This window comes from Chenopodium quinoa, unplaced genomic scaffold (assembly GCF_001683475.1).
Source record: "Chenopodium quinoa cultivar QQ74 unplaced genomic scaffold, ASM168347v1, whole genome shotgun sequence".
NCBI lineage: Eukaryota > Viridiplantae > Streptophyta > Magnoliopsida > Caryophyllales > Amaranthaceae > Chenopodium > Chenopodium quinoa.
In genome coordinates this window covers 2295451-2317589 of record NW_018744151.1, presented here as the reverse complement: position 1 = coordinate 2317589, position 22139 = coordinate 2295451, and the positions used below count along the sequence as shown (strand labels likewise).

The following is a 22139-nucleotide window of genomic DNA, read 5'->3' as shown; positions in this document are numbered from 1 at the left end:
CCAAAAACGTGGATATAATTTAAATTAATGACATTTTTTTTTGTTAATCAAATTCACTTAGGAAAGTGAATAATTTGGGCAAAAAATCAGGGAAGAAATACGCTGACCAAAAATGTCATTTGATATTTTGGAATTCTACTGCACTATTGTAGTGTTGAATAGTACACACTTCTTGTTTTCTTTATTTCTTTTTTCTTAAAAATACATATACATAGTATTATTTAGTACGAAGTATATTTTCTGGGGCCTTGTATTGTATTAAAGCTGGACTTTTTAACAAGGGGCCCAGGGCAGCCGCCCCAGCTGCCCTCCTCTTGCTACGGCCCTGTATATAGTTTTTGGCACAATGCTTAACTTAGGAAAATATATGTTCTAGTAGGTCAAATATAAGGTTATTATTGTGTCTATAGATTTAATGAGTGCGACGGGTAAATAAAACATGTATATATTAGATTGATTGTAGCTTCTGATGCGGATGGTATGATAAGAAAATTTTAGTTTTTTCTCATTGGGAGATATAAATAAATTAGTCCACTTCTTATATAGCCATGTGGAGTATTATTCAATTATTTTTCAATTAATAAAATAACATTATAAAAATTAAAAGAAATTCAAATAACATAAAATACTATCCAAATAACGTTCCTTTAATTTTTTTTATTGACCATTAGTAACCAAGTCCTTTAATAATAAATGAATTACCTTTGTTTTTATTTTTATTTTTCCTACGGGTTTAATAGTTTGATATATAAACCGTGCATTGCACGGGCACTATGTTAGTTTTTAAACTATTTATATACTTGTATTATTATTGATAGTAGTTTTTTATAAACCTAATAAAAACATTTTATTTTTCATAAAATATGTTGTTAGATAGTATCAACATAAAGTTTAATAAGTATAACTTTTTCTTTGAAAAAAAATTGTTAATATAATTATATAACATAAGGTTATAGTGTCATACTAGTCGTCGACATGTGTGAGAAGTTTAATTGTGTCAATTATTTTGGGACAAATTATAGGCCATAGGGTGGAGAGCATCACAAATCACAATGATATGCAAGACAAAAAAAAAATACTCAAGCTAGAGATTAAGCCCTTATATTATTACGACTTTTTTTTTTTCCTTTGAAAGATATTATTACGGCTTTAATAATGAAATATTACATCTTAATGACTTATAAAATAATTAAGAATGAAAAGTCTAACTTAGCTTGTATCCAACTTTCATCGAGTTATATGTAATGCGATGGCATGCAAACTTCATCTGCATCATACGGGGTATATCTTAGATTCTTAGCGACTAAGTATATGTCAAAGTCGAAATCAGTTGTTTCTTAGTAAGTAATAACTAATTGTCGTGTTTTCAAAAAAATAAAATAATAATAACTAATTGTCGCATCTAGAGACTAAAGTAGCACACACCTTAGCTTGTCTTTAATCACCTGATAAAGTGACCAACTAACATTATGTCATCATCATACATTCATACCAATCAACAAACTTAATTAGTAAATGAATAAACATATAATTAATCATCAATTATATATATGTTATTTCTTTTTTTTTTTTTTTAAGTAATTGACAAATTTCTTTAAACACGTGGTATTTAATTTGTTAATGCATGATTATTTATATTTTCAATTACTCCGTACTAATAATAAATAAATATAAATAGTAAACATCTATAAATTTATCGAGACAAACAGATTTAATAAGAGTCGATATGACCTTCTTATGTACTTTGTATAAAATAAATTACAAAAAAAAGTTAATTTATACTCCATACTTCCTTAATATAGAAAAACAATTAAAGTCAAAAAAACCAATCTAATACAATGGAGGAAGTACATATAAAGTTTTTAAAAAATTATACAAGTCCTTCGTAATTGTTGTATTGGAATGATATACTTCGTATTTTATATTTCTACTGGTTGCATATAATAGTTTAATCAACAATGACGAATATCAAGCACTGGGTACACCTTTTTTTCCCTTTACTTTGCTCACTTTTTTTGTGGGCTATTTTCCTTACTCCTTGCACAAGAGATAAGCTGCATTATTATTGGATTATGAGTATTATAGGAATTGATAAAGGAATTTTTTCTTATATAAAAAAAAGGACATCTTTACTTATTTGCTTAAAAACAACATACTCCGCATTTAACTTTTGCAAATAGCAACATAATTGGGGGATCACACTTATTAGATTCGTGTATGTAATCTATTAGCAACATCAATCATGATGTATGTTTTTCCACAATCAACTTTTACATGAAGAAAATTTCACAATTTTTAGGTTTAATAGGTTATTCGGTTGGATATTGTTAGAGATATTAGATATCGGAAAAATATATGAAGTTAAATGTTAGGATTTAATAATCTAGTTGAATTGTCGCATGTGAGTATTCTAAGTTGATAAAAGAAAAGAGATCTAATGATTTTATTAGGCTAAGGGCTTGTTCACATTTACTTAATTTCAGTTCAGTTTAGTCCAGCTCCTATCAATTCAGTTCAGTTCAGCTCCAATCAGTTCAGTTCAGTTCCTAATTTTCCTCTCTCATAAAATATTCATTTCAGCTCAGTTATGTTCAGCTCCAATCAGTTCAGTTCAGTTCTGTTCAGCTCCAATCAGTTCAATTCAGTTCAGTTCAGTAAATGTGAACATGCCCTAAATATTGAGAGCTAATTCTTTGATTCTATCCATATAGACCATATTATGAGATTTTATGCCATGCCATTCATCCTGCCCATTTTAATGAAACAAACAACCCTAATTAATAATGGTAAGAGTAACTCTTCAAACAGTTGAACTTATACAATTAAAACCCTCCCCTCTTCTCAATGTAAAATAATTCACATGCAAACATTAATGGATTTTAGCAAATAAAATTGTACTATATACCTTCGGTCATACACATTAATTTGTAAATAAAATGACCACTCTTAAAAAATCGATCAATGTGAGAACAAAGAGTAATAAGAGAACTCATTAAGCTTAAAAGTAGTTGGCAAATTGTGCCACACTATAATGTACTCCACTCTTTTAAGATACATATATAGTGTACTAAAATTTCGGATTTTCCTGCATTATTGCAAATTATGCCTTGTAAGACACCAAAAAATTAGGTCATACCAAACGATGATCTTTAATCCTAGCTAGAGTATTTAACTTGATTAACAAGAAAAGATGCCTCAAAGACTAAAACATCACTTTATTAATGAATATTGATTATCTTGTTTTGCCTTATTCCACCAAATTAATAACATATCAGCCTTTCTTTTCTAATTAAAAGGATAAAGTATTGCTATATTATTGATCTTCTTGGTGATATAGAGTGGAGTACAAAATAAATTTGACTAGAAAGATGCATGATATATAGCATTCATTACATATATAATTTAATTTTAAAAATTGATGCACTAAAGTATAAATCGATCAAATCTAGTAAAATTATAAATGACTAAATTATACCTTGTGTGTTAATCACACATGATGATTAAAAAAGCAAGTTATCTTGAAATATAAAATTATAACTTAATCCTACATTTTGGAGTCAGTAGTACGATGTGGTAATCTATCGAATCCCAACTTCTTTGTTACATATACTTGTATGTATAAGATTTTTTTTTTTTTAAAACTTATTCTTTGTATTTGTAGGAAAGGGTTAAATGTTAGCATGTTACATTTGGACAAATAGAGGGAGTTACCATTTACTAGACATCCTTATCGGATTACTTCAATGAGGACGTAAATTGTGCAAATAGGCCAACACTTAAAACAATTGAGCTAAAATCTATAATGTAGTGGTCCAACTTGTAGGGCTATTGTCTAGTAATCGATCATGGAAGCTGACAAAAACTTTGGAGACTAAAGTAAGCCATGCAATAAAGTAATTATTTGAGGACCCTTTGTTAACAACAATCACTGAAAATTCCCATCTTACCCACTTATCCTCGAATACCATTTGACTAGAGTGTTTATGTTGTTTCATTTTGTTCTCTCTAAGCAATTAATTTGGTGTGAAGTGTAACATAATTGAGTTACACACAATAAAAATGAATATAAGTTGTTAGAACATAATTTGATAATTGAAATATAGGAACTTTTATGTTTGAGAACCTTGAGCTAGCATTGAAATGCAAGTGGTGATTGAAAACCTTACCTAGTAAGGCTACATGCATTTAATATGAATATAGTCTCTTAAAGTAGGAGTGACATAGTTTCTTTATTTGATATATGAGGTTCATTATACATGTATATTATGACATTATGTATTACTCCGTATATGTTTGTGTTATAATTACTAAAGTAGGAACTTTTTTTGTATCTAAGATTTATGAAGTATGACATTTAGACATTTAGTGATATGATACATGGACCAAAAAAGGAAAAAAAACCTTTGCACAACTGAATTCTTTGTGTAATATATTTTTTTTCCCTATTAAAGTGTCTCTTATTATACTTAATTTAGAAGAGTTCACAAAATTCTTCACACTCTTGGATATCCTGAAAATTGGTTGTGATCCAAAAGTTAATAACCAATACTTCCTTATCCACTAACTCCGAGATCCCGAAAGCCTGTAACTAATACTTTCTTTTCATATTTAGGGTCTGTTATCATCAGATTATTTTCAATTAAGTTCAGTTCAATTCAAATCCTAATTTTCTCATCTTATAAAATATTCATTTCAGTTCAGCTAGTTTCAGTCAATGAGAACCGAACCTTAGTTGTGATTACTTTGATCTCCTCATACGAAGTAACAATTTATATTTTGGAAAAATATACTACTTTAGGTTAAACCAATATATATGTAAGCTTGAACTTGTGACTGAGGCTTAGAGTAGTAAGATGAGCTCCTACAATCTCTACAAAGCTTGATAACTAACACGCCTTATTAAAATAAACTACTCCACATCTTACTTTGTCCCTTAGAAGAATTAGGATACTTTGTATTTAAATTGCCATAAAATAACAAAGCTACAACGGCAATATGCATTTATTGTTACATAAACCTTCCCAATTTACAAATCATTTGCGATACAAGTACCATCTTTCATGAAAACCTAATTTTTTAAGTCAAATTATACGTTTGATACATATCCTACACGATACATTCTTTCGTCTCCCAACAAGTACTAATAAACAATTCGGTACTTTCAACCATTTTAATAACAATAATTAATAAATCTTCCTAGCCGTTTGTAGCCTCAACTAGCTTACAAAGACAAGCAGAGGTGGGAAGTGTGGGAGAATCAGAAAAAGAGGGAGCGTGTTTAAACTACAACTTTTTTTCTCAGTCTCTTCAGATTTTCTGCCTTTTTCTTTCACCTTTTTGTCATTGATTTGATTTTATGAATTCAATAATTTGTGTTCTTAACTCCAAGAACTCTGTTATTGCTGATTTGGTGTTGAAATTCCAGAGAGTTTATTCCTGTAAGTTGCTCAAAGCTTCTATCTTTGTACAATTTTCTGTTTTCCCTTTAATTGTAGTTACTTTAGCAGAAATTTGATAATGGGTGTTCATCAATTCTCTCAAGGATTCAATCTTTTTGCTACAAATCTCTGTTTTTTTTCTTCAATTTTTGTTATGTTTTTTATGCTTGGTGTTCATCATAGTTCACATAGATTCAATATTTTCTGCAAATTTCTCTTATTTTTTCTTTTCTTTTTAGTTAATTTAACATGATTTTGATTGGGTATTCAGGTAAGCTCACAAAGTCACAAATACTCCATCTTTGCTACAAAATCTCTGTTTTTTTTCTTCACTTGTACTTAATTTAATAGAATTTTGATACTGGGTATTCATTTTTGCTCACAAAGATTCAATCTTTGCCACAAATTTCTCATATTTTACTTCTTTTTTTAGTAAATTAACAAGATTTTGATTCCGGGTACTCATCTTAGCTCCTAAAAGATTCAATCTAAGCTCCTAAAAGATTCAATCTTCTCTTTTTCCCTTCACTTTTTAAGTAATTTGAAACTGGGTATTGCTAACTTTATCTTTTTTTTCTTTGCTTTAAGATACTTGCTTTTTTGAATGTTCAAAGATGCAATCTTTAATTACTGTCGATGCTTTGAATTTGATGTCATGTTTTTTATTAATTGTCCTTCTTTGATTCTCCATTGTAGAAATTACTCAAAAATTTGGAAAGAGAAAGAAACCTAGAGAGAGAAAAATGGGGTGCATGAATTTGAATTTGGCCCATCAGCAGTGGACAGTAGTAGTCTGCTTGATGATGACCTTAACGGTGTCGTTTTGTGATGGATATACTGATCCCCGTGATGGTAAAGTAATTAATTTTATTTTTTTGTGATTTTGAATTATTGTTGATAGGCACCTGAAATTTTTCAATGCAATTGGTAATACATTTTTATTTATATATTTTTTATTTATTTATATTTGGATTTTTGCTGTTTTATCAGTTTTTGCAATAAATAGTTTATATGCTGCATTGGGAAGTCCTTCATTACCTGGATGGATTCCACTTGGTGGAGACCCTTGTGAGGAAGCTTGGCAAGGTGTACTTTGTGTCAATTCAAACATTACTGGAATGTGAGTCTTATTATTTGATCATATATTCATATATAATTGGGTTGAAATTATAATACTAGTATAATATATTCTCTAAGATTTTAAGTTAATATTGCTTTTGTGTTTTGGCAGATCACTAAACAATGCTGGTCTTGGAGGAGAATTGGGTACTAGTTTGGACTCATTTTCTGCAATTATATCTATGTGAGTTTCTTTGGTGACAAGTTTGATTTATGTATTGAATTATCGTTCACGAAGAACGATTGAATACTTCGACGTATGGTTTACTAATCCTAGTACTTATATCTATATCATCAGAAACCTCAGTGGCAATCACATTGGAGGTACCATTCCTGCCAATTTGCCTCCAACAATGAAGACCTTGTATGTTTTATATCCTTTTGTGGCTGTTTTGCTATTATTAGTATATATTACGAGCAGTGTATTGTTACTTGCTATTTGCTAAAATTGTTGGAATGTTTATGAATTTATCTACTGTATCAGGTTCCTTTCTGATAATCAGCTTACCGGAGGCATTCCTGACTTGTCTATATTAAGTCAGTTGACAGATCTGTAAGCTTCACTTGATCATTTTGTTTCCAAATCATCATACTTAAGAAGTCTATAGAGCAGTTAATGTTTGAGCTTCTTCTAAAGGGTTTGCTATCGTCTTCACTCTTCAGGTCGCTAAACAAGAATAATTTGACTGGGGGACTACCTGATAGCTTTCAGCAACTTTCGGGTTTAATAAACTTGTAATAAATTGCACTGTATCTGCAAGTTTTCTTTTACATTTATGTTACCGTGTTTTAACGTATTTATGTGTATGTTATTTCATTTGGTGTAGGGATCTCTCTGAGAACAACATTAGTGGTACTTTGCCACCATCAATGGGGAATTTGTCTTCCCTTACAACACTGTGAGTGTTTATTTCATTAAAATATTTCTTAATTGCTTTCTTATCTTGACTCAAGCACTCACCTAGCCGCCACCTTCCATCAATTGCAGCCATTTGCAGAATAATGAGCTCACAGGACTCCTCGATGTTATACAAAACCTTCCCTTAACTGACTTGTAAGTCATAAAAGTTTTTTCTTTGTATAATTTAATATATAGTGATTTTCTCTAATTTCTGCCTATCATACAGAGATGTAGAGAACAACCAATTCTCCGGCCCTATACCTCCCAGATTGTTAACTATTCCAAATTTCAGGTGAGGTCTCTGAAGATTAGATAGTTTGTTGAATTGATTCCAAATACTATACCAAAATTTTTCTGCTATGAAGTTGATAATGTAGGGTTACATTAAGCACCTTTCTTTGTGATAAGCTGAATTCACTTTCCTCATAGGGAGAGCCTAAGTATGAGTTGCATGATAATGTAGCAAAAGAGATATACAGTAGGCCGCTAGTTTTGTTCAATCAAACAGCTGGTGCCTGGTGGTGGTCAAATAATTTTTTATGCTCTTTTACGTGATATCGGTGATGTTTTAGATTAATATGGTTTTTCACTTTTTTGGTTTCTTACTCCCTTGCATGAAATACATAATACCGGGAAAAAAAAAAAATTATACTCCGGTACTACAGAAAAGATTTAAAGGAATTCCTCTGTGGCACTGATGTAGGGCTGAGGAAAAATTGCAGAACTACTTGAGAATCCAAAAGAGCCGAATCCAATTCAATTTCAAGTAGTTCTGATATGAAAGATCTGAAATCAGATTTTAGATCTGATATCTGGTCGAAATTTTAGAGATTGGATATTCCAATTCAGATATCCGGCATCTGAAATATATCCAAAATGTTTCGGGACATAGGATTGGCTGTTCTTTGTCCGGTTCTCCCTATTTTTTACTTGATTGTATTGATGTCCAAATTATGGGGGTTGATTTGCCATATGTTTCATGTTTTATTCACTTTTTAATGATGTACTGATGTACATGTCATATGGTGGATCATGAAAGATAGGATTTGATTATGAATATACTAGTTAAAAATTAGAACAAAAGATTTTGATGCTTATAACTATCCGACCATACTGATGGTCAGATGACATGCATAATTGTAAACGGGAACAACAACGTTACTTTATACGAGTATTTTTTTCATTTACATGATTTAGTTGCTCAAAGAACACATTGTAGTTTTGTATCAATCTCTCTGCAGTGACTTTCTGAATTTACTGCTCAAAAGTTTACAAGCAGCTGCTTAGCATATGCGTGTCTTACTGTCTGTAGTCATTCCTGGCACAAAGCTAAGCTTCTTTTTGGTTTTGCAGAAGCACTGGAAACCCTTTCAATACCAGTGTTCTTCCTCCACCTCCAGCAGGATCCCCAACTTTAGCGCCTGCAACAAATGCATCTTTACCTGGACAGCCTTCTTCTCAACAAACACGCAAGCAGCCAGAAGATAGCCCATCAGCTCCCAGAACATCAAATTCCTCAAATTCGACAAAGTACATAAAGCCAATAGTTAGTGCTGCTATTGCTGTGTTGCTTCTTTTAGCTATTGTGCTTGGAGTTTGGTTTGGTGTTGCAAATTGGTGCAAGCGAAGGCAAACAGGTGATGAATTTACCAAGGGGAATGTAAAACCTGTATATGAAGGGAAAGGAGAAAAACCTAAATATAATGAGTCTTTACCTCAAAAACATAATCAAGCTGCTAAAGGTGAGCCATGCTTGGATTTTTGTTTTGTTTTGAGACAATGAGTGGTGACTTTTTCGGCCTCCTTTTGAACCATTCTAACATGATCATCTATCCTTTGTTTGTCCAGCGTTTCAAGAGATACCTTTTAAGACCCCAAACGTGAGGGATGTAGACCAAAATCAGGTGAAAGATGTAAAAGAAGTTGCCATGAGTAAAGATGCTCATTCCATAGACATGACAGGGACAACTGCCAGTTCTTTTTCAGCACAACCAGTGCCACCTCCTCGACACTATTCTAACGAGAACATCATTTTGAAACCAATAATGCCTACATTTGTGACTAAACCACAGAAATCCACCTTTCCAAGCTCTGTGAAGTCTTTCACTATTGCTTCACTTCAACAATACACCAATAGCTTTTCTGAAGATAATCTTATTGGTGAAGGCATGATAGGCAGTGTTTACAGGGCTGAACTTCCTGATGGAAAGGTGAGATTTGGGATGCTGAACTGCCTTTTTGTCTTGAGTAGTTTTGTGCATTCTGAAAAGTCATTTCGTTTTTAGTGTATTTCCTGTGTGCATGTTTCTTGTGTTGCATTCATTTTAGTCTTTTTCTGGTAACTTCTTTGTTGATTTGACAGTAGACAAACGTAATCATTTTTTAACTACTCGTATAGATTGTGGAGAGTAGTATTTAAATCCTTTCCATAGAATGCTGTCTTTTTACTGTGATCAAACAAAGATTCAAGAGCCATGGCCCATGAACTCCTTTGTGTTCTCATATCAGACTCTAGAATGGAATATTAGTAAATGCGTCATATAATATGGTTTCTTTTTTTGGGTATCTTTCCCCACTCTACATCCTCTGACACCCATCATTCAACCCCGAAACCTTTCTCTCGGCCGGATTAGCATTGCTTAAATTATAGCTGTATAGAAAGCATCAAAGCACACTCCCTAATTTTTGTGTGTTTATGTGTGCGGGTTTTATGTTACACCTTAGTGTGTCTTTGTGTTAGTACTATGCCAGATTAACAAATTTCAGGATTATCTTCTCTTTTCTTGTTGCATCTATATGTGCATAGAGCTATGCTTTGCTGAGCCTTTTTTCCCCCATCTCAAAGATCCATTCACTTTCCTGGTAGAGTTGAGCCTAACTTCCTTTGCCTGTACATTTGTAGGTCTTTGCAGTGAAGAAATTCAACAATGACTCTTACAGCCAGCAGACTGAAGACGAATTTGCTCAGCTAATTTCTATTATCTCTAATATTCATCATGAAAGAATTGTCAATCTTGTTGGATACTGTGCTGAGCACGGGCAAAGACTGATCATCAATGAATACTGCAACAATGCTACATTGTATGAGGCACTGCATCTTGATGATGAGATTCATAATAAACTTTCGTGGAATGCACGTATCAGAATTGCACTTGGAGCTGCAAAAGCCCTCGAGTAAGCTTGACATACTATCTTTAATGTTATTTCACATGTTTCTGTCCAGGCTTTGTTTACCTACATCAGAAAAATTAATTTTGCTCTTTTGTTTGCTGTGAAGATATTTACATGAGGATTGTCAACCCCCTGTTGTACATATGAACTTCAAATCCGCCAATATTCATCTTGATGATAACTTTGAGCCTCTAATCTCAGACTGTGGCCTAGGGTCTCTGCTATCAGATACTTTTACAGCTCAGGTAATTCCTATTCCAGTGTATCTTTGTTTACGGTGTAAGAATGGCTATTACATCATGATAAATAATCCGACCAAATATTAGGATGTCACTATGTCCTTTTCTGTATGATTGTTTGTAGTGTACCACTTGTGTATAGCTATGAAATTAGAATATGACGTTAATAGGTGATCATTTACTTGTAACTCGGGCATACTACATGTCTTCATGTACTATTTCTTTCATAACTGATCTCTCTCAAGTCTCAATTGTTAATAAAGAAGAGCAGCATATACTTGCATTGTTTACAGCTATACTCCAATAATCTGTTGTAGGTTTCATGCGTTCCATATGAATCAGACACCAGTGTATCGGCTGCTTACTATGATGTCATTTCTTGCAGGTTTCTGGTGGATATGGTGCTCCAGAACTGGAGCTAGGAACATATACTCAACAAAGTGATGTTTTCAGCTTCGGGGTAGTCATGCTAGAGCTTCTGACTGGCAGAAAATCATACGACAGGTTAGATTCTGACACACAAGATTTCCATGTTTCAAATTTCTTATTGCTTTTTTCTCGTGAAAGAACTTTTTATGCCATACACGAGCTCATTGATGTATTTGTAATGTTGTAGTGCACGACCTCGAGGAGAGCAATTTCTTGTGAGGTGGGCAATTCCTCAGCTGCATGACATAGATGCGTTATCAAAGATGGTAGATCCTTCACTGAATGGATCGTATCCCTCTAAATCGTTATCCCGTTTTGCAGATATTATTTCCCTCTGTGTTCAGGTCAGTCTTCACTCATGCTCCACCTATATATCTTTTTGTTTGACACTCTTTAAAGTGATCTGATTATTCAAATGGATCCCTGGTGTAACGTTACTGCGAATAATGCAAACTTGACTCAATAGGCCTACACAATAACACAAACCAACAACTAGAATTTGTCCCGTTTTGCTCCTTCAATCATAAATTCATAACACATAATTATATCATGTTTTGCACACTTTTATATTTGTTTTGAGCGTAAACCAAATCTGAACCACAATACCAAACCGAAACCCAACCAATTTACTCAAATTGGCCACTCATGTATGTAGGTCTGAAGTCATGAACAGGATCATGACACAAAGAACATGATAAGTTTAGCTTAAAAGCTTCCATATGTTTACAAACTGCAAATATCACACCTCATACATCGTTAATTTTGTTTCAGGCCGAACCAGAATTCAGGCCTCCTATGTCAGAAATAGTGCAGGACCTCTTAAACATGATTCAAAGAGAGTCTTGACCTTAAGATATTGGATGCAAATTTCGAATTATCTGAAGCCATGCCAATCAATTCAATGTTGGTGAATCTTGTTCAAGGAAAGAAAATTTCTTAGCTTGCAAAGTGAGCTAGCAATGTAACATAAGCTAACATGTGATCATTATTAGTTTGTAATGACCAAGGCTTACTACATAGGGGAAGTTAGGGAATTTTCGGGTAGTTCAGCTAGTTTTGCTGGTGTTTGCTCATTACACTGATGGGCATTCTAGGAGTGTATGTTGTATTTTTAAGGGTATGGTCTCCTCTTTTCTAGAGGTGTGGTGTAATATTATTGTCATTTTTTTATGCTGATTAAATTCAATTATTGGACGAAAGTTCGATTCTTTATCAAGGATTGTTAATCCTACTTGTTCAACTGGTTGGTGTTGGCTACATAAAGTTACCAAGTTTTTTTAATGCTTGCAATTGTATGAAACTTCTCCAATAATGCTCAATTCAAAAGTGTACTTCTAGATTTCTCAACAGAGTAACTCTCTCCTTTTTAGGTTAAACACAGCAATTTGACTTTTACATATAACCACACAGCAATTTGACTTTTACATATAAACTACAAGTTTGGTTTATTATGAACACCGAGTTAGGGTCTATTCTCTTTAGCTTAATTTCAGTTCAGTTGAGCTCAGTTCAATTCAGTTATTAATTTTCTTCTCTCATAAACAATTCAATTCAGTTATTAATTTTCTTCTCTCATAAACAATTCAATTCAGTTAACTCTCTCATTTTTAGTTAAACACAGCAGTTTGACTTTTACATACAACCACAAGTTTGGTTTATTATGAGCACCAAGTTAGGGTCTGTTCTCTTCAGCTTAATTTCAGTTCAGCTGAGCTCGGTTCAATTCAGTTTTTAATTTTCTTCTCTCATAAACAATTCAATTCAATTCAGTTCAGTTCAGTAAATGAGAATCGACCGTGAATGTGTTAATAATGAACCAAAAATATGAGAAATGTTGTATTGCATCACAAAATTTGGGTTATATTGTTTAAAATAAAAACAATTAATTGATAAATTTAAAGATTTGATTTTGGATATTTACATAAACAAAACTTGCAAGGAGATCATTCATTTATATATTTAGGCATTTATCTTGCCAAAGTATGTATTAGTGTTTTGTTCTATTAGGTATATGTTTTAGCTACATCAATTTAGTTCAACTTATTAGTGATCTTATTTCACAAATGGTAAAATTAGATTATATCATAAAACTAAATTCAATTACATCATAAAACTAAATTTGCAGCTACTTTTGCTAAATATCATTTTAGAATTGTTGTACAAATAACATCCATTTTAATCAAATATAGATTAAATCAAAATTATAAAATACGAGTAAGATCCAATCATGTGATCTAATCATAGCCTTAGTGTTTGAACTTTACTACTACTTGTATAAGATTATGCTTTTGTTAAGAGATGTTGATATTGCATGACTAAACTTTTTCCATGTCAAAAAAAAGATGAAGAAAAGAAAAACCTTTTTCACGTCAAAAGGTATCAATCAAACACAATCTAGAACTCAAACACAAAAACAAAATGGATAACTCCCTAGTTGGGAACTATAATAATAATTGGAAAAGATAATGAATAGTCAAGTCTAACTAAATGACAAACTAAAAAGGCCCGCAATTGAGTTACACGCGCTTCACTCTCTTCCACTTTGCAAGTGGGCTTTAGTTTTCTCTTTCCTTAGACTTAACTTAAACTCACCTTCTTTTCTTTTAATCAACTCCTCATTTATTGCTACCGCAACACTACCTTTGCTTCATTTACTTCTCCACCGCCGTATGGGTAATTTGGAATAGCCGTTTAAGGTTGCCGACTTGCTGGTTGAGGTCAAGTTCATTTAAAAAAAAAAAAAAAAAAAAAAACTAAAAATAGTTAGACAAATATTATTATTCTTTTATTTTTTTAAAAGACAAATTGGACAAGAGAATGATCTTAACCAGACCTTAGTTGATTAGGGGATTTTGCTCCCACCAATCGGAATGCGCCACGTGGGCCAATCAAGTCCTGCCAAGTGTCCCCCAGTTGGAACTGTCAGGACTTGCCACGTGGCACACGCCTATTCGTCCACCCTGGACCTATTATGTCAGGACACGTGGCATACTCCATGCCTAATGGAGAAACCGGCCACCTAGGCCCAACTTTCGAGGGAAGCCCAATCAGCCCAAGGTTAACCTAAACCTAGGATTGGCACGTTTCCCAAGGTTATAAATACCTCCCTTAATCCTCATTAAGGGGGATTACGCATATTAAACACTCTCACCTAGAGAGACCCAATCACTTTTATTTCCGCATTAATTACTCCTTAATCAAGTACTAACTTGACCGTCGGAGGCGGATCTCCAATCATCCGGAGCATCCGTTTGTTTTGCAGGTACAGGCGTCCGGTTCCAGTCTCGGAATTGTAACTCTCCCGCAGGACATCAGAAAACCCCGAAACATTTTGGCGCCGTCTGTGGGGAGAGTACTTCTGAGATGGCATCCACGTCTGTACCGACTCCTGAAGAGAGGCGTCCCCTAGACGACCCTCAAGTTCAGTCGGACCACGATACTGAGAATGAATTTGAAGTTGAAGCTCACACAGCTTCAGACGGGACCCTAAGGGCCCGACGTACCCGTCATACCGAAAGGAGGGAACGGGAACATCTTCAAACTGGACTTAGTGATCCAGCAGGCGCACTGCCTGTTCAGCAGCAGCCGGCTGATGGGTCTGCTCCCATTACAAGGAACGAACTCATGACCTTCATGAGGGGCTTCAAGGGAGAGATTCAAGAGTTGCTCAACAAGAAGCCTGCTCTAGCCAAGGAACAGTCGGCTAAGAAGCCTTCCACTTCAGGGAAGAGGAAGCCAGTTCAGGGGCGAGAGGCGACCCCTAATCCTAACTCTAGGAAGTGGGAGCCGCCTGCCCTTGATTTCACAAAGTACCGCTTTCCAACTCCAGGAAAGAGGAAACCTGTTCGTCATATTCAGGCGGACGGGTCGAAGAAAACATACACAGATGCTCGGTTATTGCTAGAACAGAAGAAGAATGACCGATTGTCAGAGTCGGCCTCTACTTCAAACTTCCAAGACAGTCTGCCCAATACCTCGATGAGGCATACTCAGTCGCATCATGAGAGTCAGTCAGGCGGTACCTCCCGTCAGTCCGGCTTTCATAGTGACCAGGCGGTACCAAACTTACCATTTGTACCGCAACAACAATATTTTTTGCAGCCACCTCTGTTTGGTGGGCATGCGGCAAAGAATGTCCAACCTATAGACTGGCAGCTACGGTTGCTTAGACTTGGGGAACAGCCGTCGGCCTTCTCCAAGGAAATTGCTGAAGCCGCTCAGCCGGCCAAAGTGAAAAATGTATTAGTAGGCGCCTATGACGGCACTACTAACCCAGAAGACCATTTGATGGCATTCACCAACCTGATGTACCTTCAAGTGTTGGATGATCCCACTTGGTGCAAGTGTTTCCCAGCGACTCTCAAAGGAATCGCACAACAATGGTTCGGCAACCTGCCGACTGGTTGTGTGAATAACTTCAGGACGCTTGCTTACTTATTCACCTCCAACTTTGCCATGAACATACCTGCGAAGAAGACGACCCTTGATTTAGGAACGATTCAGCAGGGCGAGAAGGAGGGGCTTCGTTCTTACATCAGGCGGTTTAACCTGATGAGAATACAGATTCAAGGGTTACCGGATGAGGTAGCCTATACTGACTTTTTCAGAGGCCTCAAAGACGGATCGACATTCAAATTTGATTTGGTCCGAAAGAGGGTGGCGACTCTTCAAGAGGCCTTGATTGAAGCGGAAGCCTATATACAGGCGACTGATCTTTGTAGTACAAAACAGTCGGACGGGAAAAGGTTCGACAAAAAAGAAGGGCGACAGAAACAGTTGTCGAACAAAGATGAGAAGAAAAGAAAAGAGGTCTGGGCGGCTGATTCCTCTAAACAGCCGGCCCAGAAGAAGAAAAAAGAATTCAAACCATACTCCCCAAAGTATGCGTTTAACAAGGATAGCCAAGCTATCCTAAAGGAAATCAAGGGACGGATCTCAATTGAGAAGCCGGTCCCCATGAAGGGTTCTGCAAGCAACCGGAACCAAGAAAAATTTTGTGATTATCATGAAGATGTTGGTCATCACACCAACGAATGCATCAGTCTCATGCGGTATCTGGACCGCCTGGCTGAGCAAGGCGATCTTGACTCTTATGTCAAGAAATCCACGGGGAACACTTCCTCGAAAAAGCAGTCGGCCAAAAAGAGTCAACAAGCCGACAACTCTGATACAGATGATGCAGTCGTCTACACCATTGCAGGCGGCTTCGCAGGAGGCGGTCCCACTATTAGGGGCAACAAAGACAATATCAGGCGGCTAGATGTAAATTCCGTTCACCAAGAACGGCCCTCCAAATATTCATTTCCTGAGATTGTCATCACTGAAGAAGATCTAGGAGGGGTAAGGGGGCCGCATGACGACCCTATCGTTATTGAGTGTAAAGTGGCCAACAAGAGAGTTGGCCGAATCCTTATAGATACTGGAAGCTCCTCAGATCTTATCAGTAGCAAATGTCTGTCTAAATTAAAATATCAGACTGATTGCATACATCCGGCATCCCACCCTTTAGTAGGGTTTGGAGGAGGAGTCGTCCACCCAGTGGGACGAGTGGATTTACCCATCCGCCTGGGTGAAAAAGGGGAAGGACGACACATGGTAGTCCGGTTCCTGGTAGTAGAAGAACTCTCGGCCTACAACATGATTCTGGGACGACCAACCCTGAATAATTCCAAGGCTGTTATAATCCCATCTCTTATGTTGCTCAAGTTTGAGAGGGATAATGGAACAGTAGGGTCCCTAAGGGGAGATCAAAGGATGGCCCGAGAGTGCTATCTCTCGGATATCAAGCCCACTGTTATGACCGCTGGGTCAAGTGGTGGAAAAACAGACCTTGACAATGTCAAGGAGAGTGCGCCTGTTCAAGAAGCAGGCGGCAAGAAGAGAAAGGCAGCCCAGACGGGGGCCGCAAGAAAAGACAGAAAATAGCAATCATTGGCAGAGGAGCGGTCGGACGAATTCCGCCCTCAGCCGGCTGGTGAGCATACGGACCTGATCTTAGACTACTCACGTCCTGACCGAACAGTCAAAGTTGGGACGACTTCTCTGAAAGTCCTGGGTGACGATTTGCACAAACTATTGAAAGAATACAAGGACATCTTTGCATTCGAAGTCCACGAAATGCCAGGCATTAGTCCTGACCTGGCGGTACATAAACTGGCTGTGGATCCGAAAAAGAAGCCGGTAAGGCAGAAAAAGCGGAACCATGGCGAAGAAAGAAGTCAGGCGGCAGCCGCCGAAGTTAAAAAACTACTTGATGCAGGGTTCATTCGGAAATGTTACTTCCCAGACTGGGTTGCAAATGTGGTGCTTGTTAAAAAGCCGAATGGCACCTGGCGAATGTGTGTAGACTACACAGACTTAAACAAGGCGTGCCCCAAAGACAGTTACCCTCTGCCTAAAATTGATAACCTGGTCGACTCAACAGCCGACCATGCTTTAATGAGCTTTATGGACGCCTACTCTAGTTTCCATCAAATTCCTTTATGGAAGAAAGATCAGGAGAAGACGACCTTCGTCACTGATCAAGGGTTATACTGTTACACGGTTATGCCGTTCGGTCTTAAGAATGCCCCGGCCACCTTCCAGCGAATGATAAACACTGTGTTCTTTGATCAAATCGGGAGAAACGTCGAGGCATACATTGATGATATGATTGTCAAGTCTAAGCTTCAGACAGATCATCTGTCGGACCTCCGAGAAACTTTCGCCACACTCAGGCGGCACCATGTCATGCTCAATCCCAAGAAATGTGTATTTGGAGTTGAGTCTGGGAAATTTCTCGGATTCCTTATCAATCAGAGAGGAATAGAGGCGAACCCTGAGAAGGTGCAGGCGGTCATCGACATGCAGTCGCCTCGTACCGTCCGAGAGGTTCAGAAGTTAACAGGTTGTCTGGCGGCCTTGGGAAGATTTCTAAGCCGATCAGGCGACAAATGCTTATACTTCTTCCAGGCCATTAAGAAGAAGGCAAGGTTTGAATGGGGGCCGGATGCTGAGGCGGCCTTCCAGAAATTGAAAGTTCACTTGCATTCCTTGCCAAGGCTGGTCAGCCCTTTGCCCAAAGAAGTACTCTACATGTACCTGGCCGTCTCTGATCATGCGTTAAGCGCTGTTCTTCTTGCTGAAAGAGACGGCTGTCAGCTCCCGGTCTACTTTGTCAGTCATGTATTGAAAAATGCCGAGTTGAGGTATCCCTTAGTGGAGAAATTTGGTCTTGCACTCTTCATGGCTGTTAAAAAATTGAAGCCCTACTTTTTGGCACATGCAGTCGTCGTGTATACAGATCAACCTATCAAGCGACCACTGACCACCATGGAGTCGTCAGGCCGGATGATCAAATGGGCCATAGAAATACAGAGCCTCGAAGTTACTTTCAAGCCTAGAAAAGCAGTGAAGGGGCAAGCCTTTGCTGACTTTATTGTTGAGATGACTCGTCCCCCTGATTCTCGAGATCCAGACCAAGTCTGGAAGGTATATGTGGATGGAAGCTCTAATTCAAATGGTTGTGGAGCAGGCGTCATATGTCAGTCGCCAGAAGGCGACAGGTACGAATATGCTCTACGCTTCAGTTTTCAGGCTTCAAACAATGAGGCAGAATATGAAGCTTTACTAGCCGGAATCCGCATGTGCAAGGCGGCAGGGGCACGAAAGATAAACGCCTTTTCTGATTCACAATTGATAGTGAGTCAGTATAATGGCGAATACGAAGCAACCCATCCGGCCATGATCAAGTATTTACAGGCGGTACGACAGGCAGTCGGTTCCCTTGAAGATTTTCATCTGACTCAAGTGCCGAGATCAGAAAACAACCAGGCGGATGCACTTTCAAAATTAGCATTGTCCGCCTCTTGTGATACTCCTCGAACTGTTTTTTGGGAAGTAATGGAAAAGAGAAGCATCGAGGAAGACCCTATTGGAATCCTAGACAGAAGCTCAACCTGGATGGATCCAATGGCGGCATCGCTGAAAAAACGGGCAGCCAGTTTTGAAATGATAAAGGGAGAACTTCACAAAAGAGGGTACCTTCAACCCTACTTAAAATGTGTTACTCCAGAAAAGGGGCGAGAGATACTAGACGATCTTCACTCTGGTTACTGCGCTTCCCATATAGGCGGTAGGACGCTTGCTTAACGGACAAGGCGGCAGGGCTACTTTTGGCCTACTTTAGAAGCAGATGCAATGGAGATGGTGAAAAAATGTGACAAGTGCCAAAGGTTTGGCAAACTAATTCACCGTCCGGCTACTGACCTCACTACCATTCATAGCCCACTACCGTTTGCTAAGTGGGGCATGGATATTCTGGGTCCCTATACGCCTGCTACAGGCGGAAGGAGGTACATACTTGTTGCAGTCGACTACTTCACTAAATGGGTGGAGGCGGAGGCTGTAAAGGGAATCAAGACGAAGGATGTAATTTCATTCATCTGGAAAAATGTCATCACTCGGTTCGGGGTTCCCATGTCTATGGTCTTTGATAATGGCCCCCAATTTGAGACGCCTGTTCTCAAAAGCTGGTTGGGTGACCAAGGAATTGCACACCACTTTGCATCAGTCGGCCGTCCACAAGAAAACGGCCAGGTAGAAGCTTTTAATAAAATCATCTCAGATGGTCTCAAGAAAAAGATTGAACGAGCAGGCGGCCTATGGGCGGATGAATTACCACATGTTCTCTGGGCCATTAGGACGACTGAAAAAGGGGCGACTGGAGAAACTCCATTCCTCCTAGCTTATGGTGCGGAAGCTGTTCTTCCAATAGAACACTACGAACCGACTCTTCGAGTAATGCTATATGACGAAGAGGCAAACTGGGAAGCCATGCGCCTGGCATTAGACTCACTCCCAAAAAGGAGGGGCAATGCTGTCTTGCGCCATGAAATTTACCGCCTGAGAATGACTAGATCATACAACAAAAAAGTACACAGGCGTCCACTCAAAGTGGGGGACTTTGTACTTAGAAAAATGGAAGCAGTTGGCAGGGCTAATGAGTCTGGCAAACTAACTCCCAACTGGGAAGGACCCTACCGAATCTATGAAGAAGTCAGGGACGGTACCTACCGTCTGGAAACACCAGACGGCCAACCGTTGCCTCGAACCTGGAATGTAGATAATCTTAAGATATATTTCTTTTGAATGATGTAAATAGTCGAGGGCTACTTAATAAAAGTTTGATGTTTCATTCAATTCTGTACTAAGAGGAGCATGCCTACTGACAAACAGTCGGCTACTCTCCATGTTTAATTTTTACTTAAGAGGGGCACGCCGCTTGTTCCACACAAGCGGTTACTCTCCCATAACACAGTTCACCAAGAACTATCAAAGGCTCATGGCTAAAATGATCAGACCAGGCGCCAAGCCAACTGATCCAAATATAAATTCAATTCGACCTGTCCCAACATTATAGCAGGCGTCCGACGACATCCATCCGGATGAAATTCGTCGCAGAGGGAAGCTCCCTTTTGGGTGGAACATTGTTCTATAAAATCATTACACGACACCTATACGGCTGTCTAACCAAGACAACCACGTAGCCGTTTCCCGGACAAGGATACCTCTCACTAACTGACTAATCAGGTCAAACAAGTGTTCGCAGGTAACCATCCGTGTCAACCGACCGACTGAACTACTTGGGATAAGAACAGTTGGTATCTTATGAGTTAATAGCCAACAAACATTGGCGAATAAAGGGGAACAACCGGTACCCACCGCTTGATACCTCTACTACTCAGTCACTTGGCGACTAGGTAACAATTATGTTTCCATGGTCGCTCCTTAAAAAAAAAAATTTATGAAGCTACAAAGGTGTTCATACAGCGCCTGTTCGCACTAGATTAAAAGTGGCGGGGAACAGTCGGCCTGGACCGACTAGAGTCTCTAGCTTTTAAAAAAAAAAAAAACAAAACAAAAAACAAACAAGGCAGGTAGGAAACCACCTTCCTACTTGGTTGAAGGAAATCCATTCTTTAAAGTGGCCGACTGATCGCTTAGCCTGGAAACAGACAACCAGTCGTCCAGGGGCATAGGTGGCGTGACTAACTATCTCGTACCTGTCCGCAACTATCGGCCATGCAAAACAGTCGGTATAGTGTGCAATTGGATATCAGAATATTCGATACTTAAACAAATTTGAAACAAAACAAAAACGAAATATTTTGGCATAAAAAAGAAGCCGGTCATTGAAGACCGGCCAAATATTCAAAACCCCGGCCCCCTGGCCAGGTAAATAGAAACAAACGGCACGCAGGCCGTGAAAAGAAGACGTAAAACTTAAGAAGGGGGCAGATCTTCAATAATAGCAGCTGCCGCTTGGTCATCACTCTTTTTGCTGGACTCGGCTTCAGCTGCATCCTTCTTCGATGCATTACCCCCAAGCGGCATAAGCGCCACTACCGGCTCCTCCTCCTCCAACGCCTCATCCTCAGCAGCCGCCAGGATCTCTTGATTATATCTATCAGAACACTGGCGGTACGTTTTTTCCCAGGAGGAAAAGTCGGCATTAGGGAAGAGGCGGCCCCAGGTCATGCGCTGGATTTGAGCAGAGTCTTCCATCATCTCCCGGACCAGCTCCTTCTTTTCTTGTTCGGCCTTTTCCGATAGCTCCTGAGTAAGATTCTTCTCCTGGGTCACCAGGCGTTCCTTAACGTGCGCCAAGGATTTCTCCAAGGTGTCGTATGAGGACATTTTTTGGCGAAGAGGTCTCAGCTCGGCCTTGAGATTGTTGATGGTCGCCTCCAGCTCGCTATTTTTCTTCTGGGCCGCCTCTAACTGAGCCCGGATGGCAGAAGTAGCCTGCGCCTGATAATAAAGAATGTCAATTGTCAGAACCTCATTTTGGGCAATTTGAAA

The 22139-nt window shown here is 38.0% G+C and overlaps 1 protein-coding gene across 1 annotated transcript; it reads left to right on the top strand.

Moving 5' to 3' along the window:
• The first annotated feature begins 4846 nt into the window (after positions 1 to 4846).
• On the top strand, positions 4847 to 12537 carry LOC110693559 (protein STRUBBELIG-RECEPTOR FAMILY 3-like). Its single transcript, XM_021870688.1, has 17 exons — positions 4847 to 5438; positions 6135 to 6290; positions 6429 to 6558; positions 6670 to 6741; positions 6856 to 6921; positions 7042 to 7110; positions 7221 to 7292; positions 7385 to 7456; positions 7546 to 7611; positions 7685 to 7750; positions 8812 to 9200; positions 9307 to 9668; positions 10361 to 10632; positions 10736 to 10874; positions 11254 to 11372; positions 11485 to 11641; positions 12069 to 12537. Exons 2-17 carry the CDS (start codon positions 6182 to 6184, stop codon positions 12141 to 12143), a joined length of 2235 nt encoding a protein of 744 aa, XP_021726380.1. The 5' UTR covers positions 4847 to 5438; positions 6135 to 6181; the 3' UTR covers positions 12144 to 12537.
• Positions 12538 to 22139: the final 9602 nt, after the last annotated feature.

Coding starts and splice junctions, on each gene's coding strand:
- LOC110693559 (XM_021870688.1), top strand. CDS start 6,182: ATGGGGTGCATGAATTTGAATTTGGCCCATCAGCAGTGGACAGTAGTA. Junction 7,751..8,811: donor TTAACTATTCCAAATTTCAG/GTGAGGTCTCTG, acceptor TTGGTTTTGCAG/AAGCACTGGAAACCCTTTCA. Junction 10,633..10,735: donor GGAGCTGCAAAAGCCCTCGA/GTAAGCTTGACA, acceptor TTTGCTGTGAAG/ATATTTACATGAGGATTGTC.